The sequence below is a fragment of the Mustela lutreola genome, chromosome 9 (assembly GCF_030435805.1).
Source record: "Mustela lutreola isolate mMusLut2 chromosome 9, mMusLut2.pri, whole genome shotgun sequence".
Lineage (NCBI taxonomy): Eukaryota > Metazoa > Chordata > Mammalia > Carnivora > Mustelidae > Mustela > Mustela lutreola.
Genome location: NC_081298.1, coordinates 144,162,763 through 144,180,643, shown reverse-complemented (window position 1 = coordinate 144,180,643; position 17,881 = coordinate 144,162,763). Strand labels below are relative to the sequence as shown.

The 17,881-nt window shown below is 57.0% G+C and overlaps 1 protein-coding gene across 1 annotated transcript in view; it reads left to right on the top strand.

The window, feature by feature from the left end:
• Positions 1–1,687: 1,687 nt before the first annotated feature.
• ALLC (allantoicase) overlaps positions 1,688–17,881 on the top strand; it is a 29,509-nt gene continuing 13,315 nt past the window's right edge. Inside the window, exons 1-7 of the mRNA XM_059132758.1 lie at positions 1,688–1,994; positions 9,558–9,652; positions 11,735–11,785; positions 13,428–13,515; positions 14,612–14,737; positions 15,907–15,986; positions 17,015–17,147. Coding sequence (XP_058988741.1) covers positions 1,703–1,994; positions 9,558–9,652; positions 11,735–11,785; positions 13,428–13,515; positions 14,612–14,737; positions 15,907–15,986; positions 17,015–17,147 — 865 coding nt within the window. The 5' untranslated portion in view covers positions 1,688–1,702. The remainder of the gene's footprint in view (positions 1,995–9,557; positions 9,653–11,734; positions 11,786–13,427; positions 13,516–14,611; positions 14,738–15,906; positions 15,987–17,014; positions 17,148–17,881) is intronic.

Genomic DNA, 17,881 nt, shown 5'->3' with positions numbered 1-17,881 from the left:
GAGCAGCTGAGCCGGCTGGCTGGTTCCGGCCTCGGCTCCTCTGGGGCTGCTGTTGAGGTGCGCCGCGGGCGACTCTCAACTCCAGCCTCTGGGTGAAGGGTCTGCTCTCGCCGCTCCCATGGCCCCGACGGGCTCCATCCAGCTCCGGGCTCTGGGACCACTGCTGTGCTGGCTCTCGTCTTCCCCCCCACAGCGCCGTCGAGAAGCACGGGCACAAAGCCAGGAGGGCTCGGTTTCCACGTCGCCGCATGTGGCATGGAGCACGTGGAGCTGAGTGAGGCAGGGGACGTAGACTCTAAATTTAATTCAACTTCTATTAAATTAACTTAAATTTTATTTTCATTTATTATTATTTATTTGAGAGAGAGAAGGAGAGAGAGTGTGAGAGAGAGCACAGCGGGGGATGGGCAGAGGGAGAGGGAGAAGCAGACTCTTGGCTGAGCAGAGAGCCTGATGCGGGGCTCGAAACCAGGACCCCAAGATCATGACCTGAACGGAAGGCAGACGCTTTACAGACTGAGCCACCCCGGCGCCCCTTAACTTCAACTTTAGATTTGATTTTAAGTAGCTAGTGGCCGGACAGTGTGGCTCACAACACCCTGTTCTCCAGGTCCTGGACCTGCCGCCCGGCACCGCCTTGCCACGTGCAGAGGTCCAGACTCCCGGAGCCTCCCAGATCTGCAGTCAGAACCTACACCGTAGCGGCTGTCCCGCGGCGCGGACGCGCTCCACACTCAGGGAGCTGGGCTCCAGGTGCGGACAGGCGGCTCCGCAGCCTTCTTGAGCCCCGAGTATCCCTCTTGGCTGTTCTCTGTGCTCGACTCAGGTCACGGGTGAAGAGAACCTCAGTACAGGGTCTGCCGCTATGGACAGAGGCACAGATGTGGCTTGTGTTCTTAAGAATTCCCCCTGGACGGCTGGACGGACGTGTCCGCACGGACCTGAGGACCTGGGCACCAACCAGAGGCTGGGGAGTACCTGGAGGGGGCGCGCTTTCCACATCAGGGATGGGGGTGCAGGAGGGGAGAAGGGAAGGCCAAACTGGTGACGAAACAAAGGATGGTGACAGACGTCCACACCGCACTGCCAGCCCCCAGGCCTCCAAGGCCGGGTGCCGGTGCCGGGTGGACGAGCCGAGCTCCTGCTCCTGTTCAGCCGCTCATGACTCAAGTGACCTTGCATGAATCTCCGACCTCCTGAGCCTCAGTTTCTCCATCTGTGGACCCGGACATGACTGCCCTGCAGGGTGGAGTGACAATGCCACCCGCTGGGCACCGCGCACATTGGGGCCACTGTGCTGTTCCCGCCTCACGGAGAGCTCTTCCTCTAGACCGTGGGCTCCAGGGCAGGGACCGGCGTCTGCTGCACTCCACGAGGCGGGGCCCCTCTCATCAAGGTCCACGGAGTCCTTTAAATCATGTGAACCTCGCGTGCATCCGCCTCTTCCTGGGCACTGAGGGTCCTTCCCTGTCAAGTCCCCCAGAGGCTGTCCTCTCTCGAACCGTGGCTGTGTGTGCAGAATCCGTGCATTTGCTGGAGGCTCAGAGACACGGCACTGGCCGTCCTGTCCCGGCTGGGCTGAGGGGGTGTTTCAGGACCAGGCCAGTGGGGATGGGCTCTTGTGGGGGATCAGGCCTGGCTGTGTGCCCCCAGTGAGGTCCCTGCAGAGACTCCCTTGACTTCTCCAGGGAAGGGCTGCTCCATGGCCGAGCCCCCGCCCCCAGCCCTTGTGACATCACAGAGGCTCGGCCAGTCTCTGGGAAGTTCTGTCTTGCTGGGTGAGGCCCCTCTAAACTTCCTCCTGGCCAGCAGTGAGCACCATGGGACCCTGGCTGGCTTGTGGGGAGCAGGAAACCGGGTGCTGAACACTGAACTTGGGGTGCTGCGTGAGGTTGGGTGCCGCTCAGACACACCTTCCTGCTTTAAAGCTGTCTGTGACGGAGGAACGGGCCAGGGAGGGACTCAGCGCGATGAGCCTCTGATGGCATCCATAGGTAAGGCCGGGGCCAGCAGCGTCCACGGAGCGCGGGGCGGGCGTGGGACCGGTGCCGGGTTGGGGGTGTTCCAGACCCCATGGCCCGTGATGCCAGGCTGGGCCCTGCTCTACGCCCCGCGCTCCCCTCCCCACCCCTGCTCCTCCAGCACCCCCGTGAGTCATGGGTCTTTGCAGAGCTGGTCCAGGGGTGAAACAAGCTGGTGTCCTGCCCACAGCAGAGCTGCAGCGCCGCGCTGGGAGCCTGGCCTGGGCTTTCTGCCCGCCAGCTGCACCCGCTGCTGCTTGAACTCCCTCTGGTTTTATGCCAAATATGAATCAACTCCTTTTATCTCCAAAAACCTCACACTTCTGGCCGAAGCTTCACTGAAGTCCCCGCAGGTGCAGTGGGTCGCTGGGGGTCGCAGAAAATCTGCTCCCGCGGTCCCACACCTATGGGCAGAGCCCGGCTTGCTGTCCTACTCTCCTGCCGTCCTGCACACCCTCCACACGTCTTGTCTTTTAAGGCAAATCCCGAGGGGACAGTAGAGCGTGAGCGGCGCCTGAGCGTGTGGAATTTCAGGATGATACTTTCTCCGTCAGAAAGACAATGATCGCCCGCTCTCCAGAGGTGACTGTCCTCAGGCTCCTCACGGCGGACGAATCTGATGCGACTTGTAGAAAATGCTCCCGCACACTCATGGCTTGCCCCTTTCAGAGGGGATCTTGTTCCCTCACAAGGAATTATTTTTGAAAGCCTCATTTAAACACCCAGACTTGGAAGTAGACGCACGGGTGGTGCGGGTGGAAGGCGCCTTTGGGTGAGGGAAGGTCAGGTCCGGCGGGCACTCCCTCCCGCACAGAGACCTTGTCCGCCCCGTGGACAGGACGGCAGGACACAGTGGACGGCTGGGGAGATGAGCAGAGCTGGGTGAGCCCACGCCACCCAAGGTGCCGAGCTGTGAGCTCCCACGGCCAGGCAGAGGACCTGCTTCCCCACAAGTCCCCAAGGACTTGGAGCCTGGGCCGTGAGGGACACGTTCGGGCTTCGTGGCTCAGGAGAGAAACCCAGACACAGACCGCGAGCTCCCTCCGTGCAGCCGGGGTGCGGTGTGTGGTCAGGCCTGCACAGTGTTCTGGAACCGCATGGGAGGGGTCCCCTCTTTTCCTTGGCACACTAAAAGAGATTCCAGGAAAGTTAACGCACGGTGTTACGTTACTTTCAGGCGTAGAACATGGGGGTCCAGCAGCCCCACGGATCACCCACTGCGGCTCACGACCCTGTCTCCTCCATCCCCGTCACCTGCTCCCCCCCCCGCCTCTGGGGACGTCCGTGTGTCTCTGTAGGTAATAGTCTGTGTCTGGGTTGGTCTCTCTCTCTCTTTTCCCTTTGCTCGTTTGTTTTCTTCCTTAAATTCCACATGAGCGAAACCATATGATACTTGTCTTTCTCTGACGGACTTAACTTCACTCAGCGGAGTACTCTCCGGCCCCATCCGTGTCCTTACAAGTGGCAAGACTTCATTCTTTCTGATGGCTGAGTGACAGTCCACTGTGTGTCTACAGCACATCTCCTTTCTCCGTGCGTGAGTCGGCGGACACCGGGCTGCTCCTTATCTCGGCCGTCATAAAGGATGCGGCTGTAAACCCGAGAACTCGTCCCTTTGGACGGGTGCGTCTGTGGTCTCCCATGAATCCGCAGGAGTGTGAGAGCTGGCTTGTGGGGTCGTTCTGCTTTCTTCCTCACATGTGTATCCTGGGGTGGAGAAACTTACCCTATCCTGGCCTTCCAGAGTGTCTGGAGAACACACATAAGGAATTATGCAGCTCCTGGGGAGACAGTGAAGACAGTGCTGTTTTCTTCATCGTTAACGAAGGGGTGGGTCTGTGGCTTCCTCCCCAGGCCCCTGGAAACCCGTCCCCGCCCCTTTCATTGCCGTGTGACACTGGCCAAACGCCCGGCCTCTCTGGGCATCTCTGCAATGGGTGTGATCACAAGTAACGCCCCAGCTGTCGTGAGGAAGGCAGGAGAACAGGTATGAGGCAGGAAAGCAGGCGAGGAGGCAGGGTTGGGACCCAAGATGCCCCTTGTCTTCCGGACGCCCGTCTCATGCTGTTACACTTATTTTAGGGAAAGCGTGGCAGGACCCAACTGCAACCAGACCCAGACCTTTAGTGGAGGCGCCAGCTTGGTGGACAGGCCTCCAGGTGACCAGTGGGTGCTGTCGGTGTTCCGCCGCGGGGAGGCCAGGATGGCCCGAGACGGGTCAGGCGGGCCTTTGCCGGGTCGGGCTGGATGCTCCCAGACAGCAGGGTTGGCCTGGGGTCCCCGGTGGCTCTAGTGAGTGTCCCAGGTGCACCTCTGTGTGTCCCTTAAAATGGGCACAGCTGATGGTGCCACAGCCTCTGCCCTCAAGGATCCGATGACTCCGTTTTCTCTCCTGCTTGCTCGAGGGTGCGGAGCGGCCCTTGTCCGTGGGCCCCGGGATCTGTGAACACAATCCCGCCTGCAAGATCCCCCTTGCTGTGTGAAGTCCCTTGTCACGGGGTCAGGCATGAGGGAGCCAAAGAGACGGGCTGGCCTGGGTCAGCATGTTCCGGCACTGACAAGAGGCCGCCAAAGAGCTCTAAGATCGCGGAACGTTGTGTCTAAATTAATAAAAAGGGATATTAAGACAATGGTGCTCCCTACAGTGGGGACCGTTGCTAGAAGCTTCTCCAGCAATGGAAATCGCTCTTCTGGGCTGCTCTGTGTAGAAGCTCCCAGGCACACCTGGCTCCCGAGCCCATAAAATGCGGCCGGTGCGACCAAGAAGCTGAGTTTTATATTTCATTGGACCTGAAGTTGCATACGATGTGTGGCAAATGGTCCCCATCTTAGCACAACCGTAAAATACCCGGCCAGTGTTACGCCTTCTGCACACTTTGGGCCTGGTAGGGATGGTCTCTGCTACTTGCAGGCCTGACCTCTGGTACGGTCGGGGAGGGTGTGAACAGCAGGAGAGAACATCGTGCTGAACTTCACCTGCGCCCTCCCCTCTCTGCTGTTTCTATGAACCAGTCCAGGGGTTTGGGCTCCTTGCCCATTTATCTCTGGTGGCGCGTCTGCTGTGTGCGGGGAGGGCTGGTTTCTGCGTTATCTCAGAGAAACACATGCGAAGCTCGTGGCCGCCGGCTCGTGGCCACAAGTGGAGCTTTAGCAAGAGAATGTTGGAGGTGTCTGCGCGACTGTGTCCCGAGGCAGCCGTGCCGCCTCCGCTGGCGCCCCAGCTCGGGGCGAGCGTGCAGGCTGGGGGGAAGCGCCGGGACATGGGGGCGGTGGGAAGGCCAAGGCAGGAGCCCGGGGGAAACCTCTGCCCCAAACCGAATTCACAAACCAAAAACAGATGGGTCCGAACGCCGGGTTTCACTTGGAAAAGCAAACATTGGCGTTGAAAATCTCCAGCTGGTTTGCGGGGCTCTTCAACAAATGCTCCTGCACACTAAGGGGCTTCAGGAAAGCGTGTTCATCCAGTTTGAGGAGCAGGCTGTATGGCCTCCCCCTGCGGGTTCCCCTGGGGCCGCCTGCACCACAGACACTGGGGCTGGGAAGGCCCTGCCTCGCTGCCTGCACCATAGAAGGCACTGCGACCCTGACCCTGAAGTTGGTGCTTTCTTGAGAGCTGCGAGTTTATTTATTTGCAAAATGGAAACATTCATTTGCAGAAGGGAGCAGGGTTTTTTGTTTGTTTTGTTTTGTGTTTTAAGGAAGTGCTGAAGTGACTGCCTAAATCTGAGGGTCAGGATTTGGGGGTGGGAGCACTGATCCCTTTGAGAAATGTGGAAAATGCTCGTCTGTCTGGCTCTTTCCCCGCGCATCTGCAGCCTCTGGTCCATGGCGGCTGCGTGCACTTCTTGGTGGAGGTCACCCAAGGCACAGTGAAGAAAAAGATGGACTACAGCAGGCGTGAAAAGAATGCCCCTTCCCGCTGCTCTGGCGAGGAGGGAGGCAGGATGACAAGACTCGCAAGGCACCTGCCCCGTGTTGCCAGAACACCCGGCGTTTTCTGTCCAGCTGGGTAGCTGGGAGAGGGGCCTTAAGCTGTTGGCTTTGGCGGAATGTTAGCGAGCTCCGTCCTGCTGCATATGGAGCTCGCCGCAACTGCCAGGGAGAAAATGGGGACTTTTCAAAAGAATGACCAGGTAAATCAGATGTCACGGGATTATTCAAGAAAATTAAATATGCGAGAAGGCTTTGTCCAGCATCCATGGCTGGCTGGGCTCCGTGTGATCTTGTCGGGGACACGGGACGGTTACTGCGCTGCCGTCGGGGGAAAGCCCACGTGGCCCACAGGTGCGGACCTGGCACTGGGCGGGCTGGCCCCCAGCTCGGAGGTCCTGAGCCCAGGTGGGGCCGCTGGAGAGCCCGGCCGAGCCTGAGCCGGGACAGAACAAACCTGCCACGTCTCGGCTTTGACGAGCTGCCCCGGCCGTGGCAGAGTGAGGTCCACGCAGGAGCCTTAGACGCAGGCTGTGTGGGGCGCGTATCTGACTCGTGGTCCGGCCTCCGTGCGTGGTGGTGGAGAGGAAGCCCGGCACGTCCCCACACAGTCGAGTAGAGCTTTCTGTGACGGACTGTTCTGCGTGTACTCCACGGCGTGGAAGCCACGTGTGCTCCCGAGTCCACTGAGCATGGAAGCCACGTGTGCTCCCGAGCCCTCAAAACGTGGCTAGTCCGAGGGAAAACGGCACTGTTCATTTTATTAGATTTATTTAATTATAATGAAATTGTATAATTACATTATTAGATGTATTAGATGGCCACGCACGGCCAGTAGCTTCTAGGTTGGATGGGGCAGGTGCGGACAGATGTTGTCCTCTAGCTCGTGGGTCCCGCAGCCTCCCCTCCCTGCGTGTCTCCCCTGCCCCTCCTCCTTGAGTCCTGGCTCAGGAGTCCATTCCCAGTGGGAGCCCCCGGGCCCCCGAGGTCCCGGCGTGCTATAAGGGCGTCACTGCCGTCTTGATCACCAGCACTGCCCGCTGTCGTGTCCGTGTCCTGCCCGCGGCTGTCAGCCCCTGAGGAGCAGGTGTAATCCCCGCCTTGGCCCAGGGCCTGAACGTCACAGGACGGTGCACACGATTGCAGAACGGCCTCACTCGCCGTCTGTGTTGTCCCCGTAGGCCAGCACTGTGCTAAGGGCTTTCATATGTCGAACAAAGTTAGGCGCATCTGGGTTGGAACCGTGGCACCCTTCCCAGATGTGTGGTCTGTACACTTCACTTGGCCTCTCAAAGGCGCGTTTCTTCATTTGTAAGATGCCAGCAATACCGGCATCTCAGCATTCTGCGGATTAAAAGAGAGAAACCCCACGCACTGTGTATGATTTTACTGAAAACTCATGATCAACGTCAGCAGATTTCTCCGGCACCTTTTCATCCTCAGGAAGATTTTAGTCCAGTGAGGGAAGCAGTATTTTAAAACACGGAATGAGTTAGAAAACATTATTCATTCACTCATGTATGGAGGAAATATTTACTAAGCATCTCGCACGTGCCGGGCCATGTTCCAAGCCCCAGGGCAGTGTCCGTGGACCAGACGGAGATCACTGTGCTCATGGGGCTCACGTCTCACTGGGGGAGGCGGACGAGACAATGACAAGCAAATTACACAGTATGTGTGTCTGCTGTGGAAACAGAGGTAGATGGGTTCGGGGTGTGGGAGGTGCTGGAGAGTGGGAATGTCGCTGTGAATGGGGCGTCAGGCTTACTGAGAAGGTGATCGTGCAGCACGGGCTTGAAGGGAGGTGAGGGCGCCTGTGCAGAACCCCAGGAAGAACCTTCCAGCAGAGGGGGCGGGACATACCCGGGGCTGGGACGGGCGAGTCGGGGGTCGCGCCCTGTGGACCTTGAGGGACACCGGCTCTTACTCTGGCTGGAAGGCGAGCCACACCCGCCAGCCGTTTGACAGGGGCCCTCTAGTTTGAGAAAGGTGGCGCTGGTGTCCTGCTGGGGGCGACGGCTGCCGCGAGGGAGGGGTGGCCCCGGGGACCAGAGGGAGGGGAGTTTGCAGGGACCAGCTGGGGTGCGCGAGTGATCCAGGAGAGAGATGACGATGCCCCCCACGCCCCATTCTCTCTCTGTGTGGATAAGGCATATAACGCGTATAATTTCACCGTGGAAGATTTCTGTGTGTTCAGAAGGAGAGGAGGCTTCTCGGGCCCGTCGTGCGTGTGCCGTCACCCGCGACAGCAGCCCTCGGGCCATGGCCAGCCTTTTTCATCCGCGCCTTTACGCTCTGCCCTCCTGCTGGGGTGATGCGGAAGGAAAGGCCATGTTCTACCGTTTCCGGGTTCTGGATCCAACTTCTGGGCCGACGTGATGTTGGGATAAGTAGGATTCGAGGTCTAAGGGGAAGAGGAGACACAGGGGAGGTGATCCTGAGATTGCGTGAGCAGCTGGAGGACGGGGGCGTCCAGGGGAGGCGGGAGATGAGAGCCCTGTGGGAGGCGCGCTGGCCCGGGGACGCGGTCACACATCCGGGAGACAGGCGGAGTGGGCAGGTGGAAATCCAGGAGGGCGATATGCATTTGGGGACAGTCGTCATGGGAGTGCCGTTAGAAGCCAGGAGACAGTGTGAGGCCACCGGGGTAAGTGGGGGGGGTACTCGGCGTGAGCAGCTCAGGGAGGCCTGTGAGGGCAACAGCGGGGAGCCGCCGGCGCTTCCCGAGCTGTAGGAGCTCATCAGCGCAGACGTCGCTCCAGCTCCCACTGCCGAGAGCAGGTCCTGGGGTGCGATTGCTACAAAAAGTGTCCACAAGTGTCATAAGGAAAGCTGCCATTGTCTGAATCATCATCGTCCTGTGATTTCGGGAGAGAGTTGACTTCTCATGTCCATCGACCATTTCCATTTCTTCTGTTGTGAGCGGATCTTACTGAGACACTAGTTTTTGTGGGGCTTTCTCCTTTCACCATATGAGGGGCGGAAAAACAGTAGGAACAAGGCGGGCATCCACTGGCGTAGGAGAGGGGCGACTGCCAGGCCAGCCCCGACTCCCCCGTCCACACCTCTGCCCTTCTCCAAATCTCTGTGTTCTCAATTTCAAAGTAAGTGTGCGTTGGATTGAGTAATGTTAGCCCCACTCGTGATGTAGCAAAGGGTCCTGCATCCCCTTGGGTGGAGTGACCTCTGTGCCTTAGTCTCGGAAGGTTCCAGGACACTGCTCTGTATGGGTGTCTGGGGGCGTCTGTTTCCCCTGCAGGCAGGGCACGCATTCGCCTCTGCACCCCATTTCTATCCAGGGCCTGCCTCCTAATTGCTCAAATAAATGTTTTTTGAATGGATCTAACTACACACTTTGAAAGCAAATTATCCCTTTCTAAGTTATGTTATGTTAAGTTATGTTAATTATTCCTTTCTAAGTTTTGTTATGTGCTTCAGAGGGAAAGCAGGCTCTAATTCCCTCCCAGGTTGCAAAGTCACTTGTAGGGACCCTTGGTGGGCAGGCACGTGCCCCATCCCCCGGGGGAGGGCCTCACTCGCTCACACGCGTCCTGCGTCCTGCCACCCTCTCACCCAGGCTGACTGAGCCTCCTTTCTCGTTGCCAGGAGGCATGGCTGACTCTCCCAGGGAGGGCAAACTGGCCAGGGGTCCAGACTTCACCCAGCTTGTGGACATGGCGTGTGAGTCTGTAGGAGGAAAGGTAAGTGGGGGGGTGTCTCGTGGACGAACGAGGGGTCCGTGTACCCACCCGCTGAGCACCAACGCCCCCTCTGCAGAGAACCTGCTTAGAACGGCAAGAATCAGACTCAAAAATGCCAAATAATCTTTTAAAAACTGGTGACGATTCTGGCAAAGGCAGCATGGTTTTAAGCTTAGAACAAAGAGACATTTTGCGTCCGTGTGAAGGGCTCTCTGTCCTGCGTGTGTTCTCGGTGCTGATCCGTGGTCCCCGCCCGCGAGCGCAGGTGTACCCTGCCACCTTGGTAGCTCCAGCAAGGGGCGCGGCGCGGGCCGTGGGCCGTGCACACGCGAGGGGCGCGCCCTCAAGCGAACTAGGCGAGCAGAGAGAGTCCGTTACCGTATGGTTTCGCTTACTCGAGCACAAGGAATATCACGGGGGACATGGGGAGATGGAGAGGAGAAGGGGGTTGGGGGAACCAGACGGGGAGACGGACCATGAGAGACTGTGGACTCTGAGAAACAAGCTGAGGGTTTTGGAGGGAAGGTGGGGCAGACGGGAGGGCCTGGTGGTGGGTATCGTGGAGGGCACGGACTGCATGGAGCCCTGGGTGTGCTGCATAAATAATGAATTCTGGAACACTGCAAAGAAATAAAAAAATAAAAAAAAAAAGGAGACAGACCTGGGAGTCAAGGCAAGGGCAGGGGCCGGGGGAGTGCATCTCCGCTGGCCGGGGGCAGCCCGAGGGAGCGGGAAGCGATGGGGAAGCCCATCCAGGTGAGTGTTGCTCCAAGGAGGCTTCAAGCGGGAGAGGGAGCCAGCACGGCAAAGGGGTGAGGGGCGGTTTCCGTTGGGACACCAGGCAGACGGGGACGCTGGGCAGGGGAAGCACTGCGTGCTCCTTGGTTTCGTGTTTCTGGAAGTCGTCAGCTGGTGCTGGGGAGCAGGAGCCTCAGGAGGTCGGAAAGGCCCCGTGTGCCCGCAGAGGGCTTCTGCCAAGGAGCCGGTGAAGGATCTGGACAGGCGAGGGGCTCTAGCGTCCACCCGCCTGTGCTTTGCCCTGACACATGCTCCGGGCAGGTCCACCCCGGCACTGCAGGGACTCCCCTCCACTTTGCGTCCCAAACAGCCAGCAACTGCGAAACTGCCAGGTCTTCCCCTGCCTTTGAGGTTCTGGGCGGGGGTCAGAGACCAGGCCTTTCATTGGAGGCGAGCTGTGCTCAGAGACGGACACGGTCATTTATTTAACATGGGTTCTCTGTGGAAACTGTAATTTCTAATAATAATTTGCAAGCCAGTAGCACACAAGATAATGTCTCCTAAACAACACACCCTAAACCAATGATAGGCTAATTACACTGAATTAAACCAAAAGCTCGGTGCCCCCTACCAGCTCGGGTCCCTACACCTGGTGGGCAACAGCCCGGTATTGGCAGGAAAGGTGGGCTGGTCTGATGGTATCACCCAGGGGCCGTTGTGGGGTCCGTGAGGAGCAGCCTCGCCAAGGCAGGGGCAGATGTCCCTTCTCCCCCGGCGACCGCTGCCCAGGAACCTGTGCTGACCGAGAGCAGCCGTCCCTGGTCCTGGGTGAGGTACGGATGACAGCAGCCTGTTTTGTTCAGAAAATCCATTTTATACCCGTTTTCCTGGTGCAATTAGCAGCAGTGCCCTCACTCTCCAGCATGTCTTGCTGGGGTTGAGAAATGATCGGCCAACCTTCCATCAGGACGTCCTTCAGTGAGCCGGCAAACCACGGGGGCGGGGGGGGGGTTGTGGCGTGTCCTGGGCCACTGCTCTGCCAGTGAGACAGTCACAAAGCCCAGTGTCCCCCGTTCTTGAAAAGAAGAGCTGGTGGGTTTTCTCACCAAGCGTAAGACGTTAGCGCCTCCGCGTCCGACCGGGAGAGAGTGGACACCAGCTTGGAGGAAGGATGGAGGCGGGCGACGAGGTCTGGACCTTTACAAGCATCCTGGGTTAATTACCTGCTGTTTCTCTCCCCTGGCAGCGGCACATGTCTTTTTACTGTGTCCAATAATGTTTCACCAGGGCATGAAATAAAATGGTTTTTAATTTATGGTTATTTTATCTTCTTTCTTTGTCTAGATTTTATTCGCAACAGATGACTTTTTTGCTCCTGCGGAAAACCTCATAAAGGTATCATAAATTGGCATGAAGTGTGGGCACAGAGTGATCTGAGTGGTTAGAATCCACCGGAGTACTGGGGATGGGAGTCCTGTAACGTGTACCAGGAATGAGCAGTTCGAACAGCAGAAGCCTGGAGAGACCAGCTCCGGCTCAGGCTCAGACACACTGGAGACGGACTGCACCTGACATAGCGGTTTGGGACTGCGTTGCTCTGCGGGGAAATTACCGAGATCCTTGTATATTGTCCTCTGTCGAACGTGCAGTTCACAATCTGTGACCTGTGCTGGCACGCCTCTCGAATGTCTGGAAATTGTAGGAAATTGAAAAGTGTAGGACATGCTTACTAAAAGATGGACAAAAACCCCAGCAAATACTGACCAATAAGGGGAAGAAATGGAGGCTTGGCTAGAATCCCGTGACCTTGTTATACTGGCTGTGGGGGGTGAATTCTTGCGAGTGGGCGGATAAGCACAGGTGTGCACAGAGTTCACACGCACGCACACCGCATGTGACAGCAGCCGGAGTCTTGGCTGTGGCCAGGGTGCTGTGCTCTGCGTGTCGCTGGCCTTCTGGTCGGTCTGGTGACAGGGTTACTCTCCTGGGCAGGAGCTAGCCTGGTCTAGAGCACGTTAAAGGCAGGGGCTCTCTGTGAAAGTACTCCTCAGAGAAAATGATGCTGAAATGAAGAATGGAGATGTTGATTTACTTGTTCTAGGTCACGCAGCTTTAGCGTTTTACCATGTCTGTCTAGAGGAGACGTGAATGCACGCACGCCTTGACCTAGCTGTCCCTCAGATTGGTACTACTTGCATAAATAGGCAGAGATATGTAGAAAACAGCCATTCCAGTGTTGTCTGGGGCAGGGGGGACCCACGGGAATGCCCATCCATGGGGACCTGGTTAAAGAGCCCGTGATACGAGCGTCCAGATGTGGGTGACCTGTGGCCCTGAGGAGAAGGAGCTGGAGCTCTAGACGCCCACGACGGAGTTCCTGGATGTCGCACGGACACAAAGCAGTCGACAAGACGCACGCCACGTGGTGAGGTGTGGTTGTCGGTGACGTGCCGGGCTCCGCAGGGGACGAGATGCAGAGCGGGGCCTCTTCTCCTCCATGACACTTGCGTGTGTGCGTGTTCGATACGCGCGTGCGTGTCTGCACACGGGTGTGTGCAGCATAGCCGTAGAACACACACGTGTGCGCATCAGCACAGTCTCCTTCCTGAGAAAAAAATTGCGGTGAAGCTGAAGCCCCGCGCCTCGCTGTGCAGAATTAGCGCTGCCCTGAGACCAACATCGTCTCCGAGCACTTTTCACTGTTATAAATACACAGAAAGTCCGCCTGGAGGAAGGGGTACTGCTGTTCGGTTTTGAATTTGTAGACATGCTCTGATAAAGCACCTGACGTCACGGGACAGGTCTCGCGGAAGTGTGCGTGCCCTGCCCGTGCCCAGGGACCGCGGCCTGGCGGCCCCCCGCTGCCCACCACCGGGTCCCTCACCCCACCGGAACTCTTCCCTGTGCTGACACGCGTTTAGGTCGCTTGGCTTTTACCTGTGACAATCCCTCCTGTCCCCCTGGGGCGGGAATGCTCGCGCGGGAAGCCCGGCCCTCCCGCGGGCGTTGACGGTGGCCTGCTGCGTCTCTGCTTCAGACGGACCGCCCAGGCTTCGGAGAACACGAGCGCGCCGAGTCTGGGACGCGGCTGGATGGGTGGCAGACCAGGAGGAGGAGGACTCCAGGTAACGCGACGTCTCTGTCTTTCACTGCGGCGAGGCTTAAACACGGGTCCGAAAGCCAGTGCACGTCTCGGCTCGGCTTTGTCGCGGGCCCTTGGAACGCTCTGTATCTGAGGGGTCCCTCCTGAACCCCAGCTCTGACGATGCAGGAAGGGGTCCCCTGTGCCCCTGCAGCGGGAAGAGGGCGTGCACGAGTGTCGGCGAGGCTGTGGGGAGCAGGCGGGGAGCTTCTGAGGTGGGCCTTCAGCCCCGTTCCTTGGGGCAGCTGCTCTTGTCCCCACGAGGCTGCCATGGAAGCAGCCTCACTCCCTCAGCCCCGGTCCCGTCCCTCAGGAGAAGAGCTGGGATCGGACACAGGTCCCTCTGCCACGGCACACACCTCCTGTCACCCAAGGACCTACTTCTCTTCAGCACTACTTATCAGGCCCAATCAAAATACTCCTTTTAAAGTTGAAGAAATGCTTGTAAAAGCAAACAGACCCAGCACGAGGCTAATAACTGATTCTTCTGGGTCTGTCTCAAGTGTTGCAGAGATGCTGGGTGCTTCTAAGGTGCTCCTGACGTGACCAGATTCCAGCGAGTCTGGGCATTTAAAGGCGGGTCTGCATGGGACTGTGAGTAACCAGGCATTACCTGGTGACGGGTGCCGTGGAGACTTTGAGACTTCAGCTAAGTCTAAGCTGGGGACTCGGGGCACAGGAAGTCCCCCGGTAACGGTAAGCGTGCCGTTTCCAGGAGGCCCAGGTCCACCCTGAAGGCCTGGGCGGGGTCTAGTCACACTTGACCTTTCTGGATGGTTGATCTCATCTCAGATTCGCTGTTGAAGAAACGGGGTTCAGAGAGGCCAGTTTTCACTTTGGAACCAGAACCGGGTCTCCCTGGTTCCATGGCCTATGTATGTCCTGCCGAGTCTGGAGCACGGGTTCTTGCGGGGCACGGCGGCCACACTTGGCCATGTTACAGGAGACGTTTTGGTCACAGCGGAGCCTCTCCCGTGTGCACTTTTCTGTGGTGGGAGGAGGGGCTGCTGTTGCTGGTCTTCAGCTCTGCTGGAGCACACGTTTCACCTGACCGGGCCATCCTTGTTTCTGTCGCGCAGGTCACGACTGGTGCATCATCAAGCTGGGGATACAAGGGATTATCCGGGGCTTTGACGTGGACATTTCCTACCTCATGGGCGATTATGCTCCTCGGATATCGATTCAAGCAGCCAACTTGGAAGAAGGTGCCCTGGGAACCACCGGCCCCCAGATGGGCACAGGGGGCAGGTGGGGTCATCCGGGGCAGCCCCTGCTGTGCACCGCCCACCCACACAGGTCCAGCGACTTGTCCAAGGCCACTTGACTGCCACCGAGCTGTAGAACTTGGATTCCCAACGCAGGGTTCTATGAGTTCTGGTTTTTAGCTCGACCAGAGATGGGGGTTGTTACCCCCAGCCTCTTCCGGCCCCTTGCAGAGGCGCGCCCGGCTGGCACCGTGAGGTCTGGGGAGCAGGTTGCAAGGGAGGGTGGCAGGGACTAGGACACCGGACAGTGTGGAGCCAGGTCTGGGCCCGCTGTGGACGGAGGTGGTGGGGGGCACCAGCGTCCTTTTGGCTCTCCCAGGGTGCGTAATGATGCCATAGGCACGGGGTTTTCGGAGAGGGTCCCTGCTGCTGTGTGCGGTGCTGGACCGCATGAATCGGACAGGCTCTGCAAGTTAGGCCTGGGTTGGTGGTCCTTCAATTGGCACAATCTGCAGCTGGTCCTTTTAGAAACGGGTACCTTTATGTGTGTGTATATACTTGTACTTAGGGACGATAAATCATGTCTGCTGGCAAATTGATGCTGAGAGCCCAGCGTCCACAGGCCTGTACGAGGCTCTGTGGAAGGACAGGCCGTGCTCCCGAGGACTGGGGGGGGATCCTGAGAAGTTAGGGGATGCTAGAGAGATGCTACTCTGGAGGCAGGAAATGACTAAGGACAAACAGTGAGGTACCTTCCCCAAGCCCAGCCATTGTCTGAGATATCACCCCAATGTCAACTCCAAGATGCCATGGGGGGAGTCCTGCTTCGGGAACTGACCTGGCGATGCCCCGGAATTTCCACTGATCCAACCTCTAAACCCTCTAGTCATGATACATTTGTTGCCATTGGACTTGGAAGTGGCACGTACTATTCTGACAAGCAAGTGTCCCCCAGGCGCCTTGCAGGACGTCTTGAAGTCACTTAGTGTTTTAAATAGCGAGGAACTTCAACTTGTGTCCGTTACTGTGGTCATCTGGTGCTCTGAGTTGAGAGGTGTCATCTTTGGGGTTATTTGGCAAAATGAAAATGAACGTACAGCCCACTAGGAGAGTGTATTCTCTTTGATTCCGAGCACGAACCCTAACCCTACTGGTCAATCTACCTTTAGATAAACAACCAGAAATCCCACAGAGAGGCGCCAGGACGGAAGCCGCGGCCACGCCGGAGGAGTTTGAGGCTGTTGCCAAGGTGCGCCTCTGTGGGGCTGGGGGTAGAGGGACAGCCTGTCGTGGCGGCCGGGTGGCGAGGGACGGGCTCCGCGCACCAGCCACGGCATTCAGCCCGGTGCACCTGCCTTCATCTACTGGCCCAGCGGGACTTTGCAGGTGCTTCTGCAGGGGTTCGTGCTACCCCTGTGCAAGGGAAAGACGTGGCCTGGGCGAGGTCTGCAGTAGTGGGTCTCAGGGCACTCTGCTTCCCCGGGCTCGTCCGCTGGTGGCTTTTCTGATGAGATAAATACGGAAATCCATAGTAATAGCTTACATATTTATTTTTTTAAAATTATGTATTTATTTGACAGAGAGACACAGCGAGAGAGGGAACACAGCAGGGGGAGTGGGAGTGGGAGAAGCAGGCTTCCCCTTGGACAGAGGGAGCCTGACGCAGGGCTCCATCCCAGGATTCCGGGATCGTGACCTGAGCTGAAGGCAGAGGCTCATCCGACTGAGCCGGCCGGGCGCCCCGCTTACGTGCTTCTTACGTAGACTTTATGCCTGATGAATCTGATAGACCAACAACTTGGGCTTGTGTTCTGGTACATTCTTGTTTTTTAGTTTGTCTAGTAATTTATACTGTGTTTTACGAAAGTGTTGATCACAACAGACTGGAAAATAAGTAACAGCCACCGTTTGAAGAGCGAGGACGGAGAGGAAACAGTCACAACGTCAGGTCAACTGGTCAACCGGACGGCCCGGTTTTTACTGAATGTTAGCGTCACTATTCCGGTTCCTTCCAAGGATCCCCAGAGGGGATCTCAGACCTTGTCCTGCATTCCCAAGCTCCCTGCTTGCACTCCTGCCCCGCTCACGCAGTGGCTATTTTAATCAGGATGAAAACCCGCCCCGGCCTTTAATCTGCTTATCAAACCTGGGACTTAATCTTTATTAGTATTTTTATTAAAGTGTTTTATGAGGCATTGGTCATCAATTTTTATTCTCACGTGAGTACTACGATGAGTCCCCAGGAGCCACTGCTAACATCTACATATCTATTGCTAGCTGAAGTCCGACGACTGGAATCACCTGGTCCCCATGACAGAGCTCCAGCCAGGAAAGCCTGCTTCCAGCCACAATTACTTTCCCGTCGATTCTCAGCAGAGATGGAGTCACGTAAGGCTCAACATTTTCCCGGGTAAATATGATGTGGACCCATCTGCCGTTCTGGTTCTTCTTTACTTAATGTGGGCGTGTTCCAGAGTGAAGTCACTCATCACTCTAACATTTCAGGGCTATGATTTGCCTTTTCTGTGCTCTAGGAAATTCTCGTCCCAACCCAACCATCCACTGGTAGTTACTGAAAAGGCATCACATCAGGAAGTGATGGAACTGAGCTGTATGAGGTTAAATATCTCCTAATGATTTCTAGTTCGCTGGGCACACTAGCAGATCAAGCAGTGTGTGCAGATGACCCTCCCTTTCTTCTCTTTAGCAGCTCTATTGTAATGTGATCCACCTTCCATGTGATTCGCTTACTTGAAGTGCACAGTTCAGTGGTTTATAATATACGTTGATATATGGCATGAAGTCCGTGGAAATGTACAGCCAAGTACAACCATCACTACAGTCAGTTCTAGAAGGTTTTATCGCCTCAGAAGGAAGTCCCGTACCCTTACTATCAACCCTCATCTCCCCCAGCCCTCAGCAACCACGAACTACTTTGTCTTGACAGGCTTGACCGTCTCGACATTTCATGTAAATGGTCTTAGCACTGGGTGTGGTGAAAAAATAATGAATAGAGCGTATCATGCTTAGCGAAATAAGTCAAGCAGAGAAAGACAACTATCATATGATCTCCCTGATATGAGGAAGTGGTGATGCAACATGGGGGCTTAAGTGGGTAGGAGAAGAATCAATGAAACAAGATGG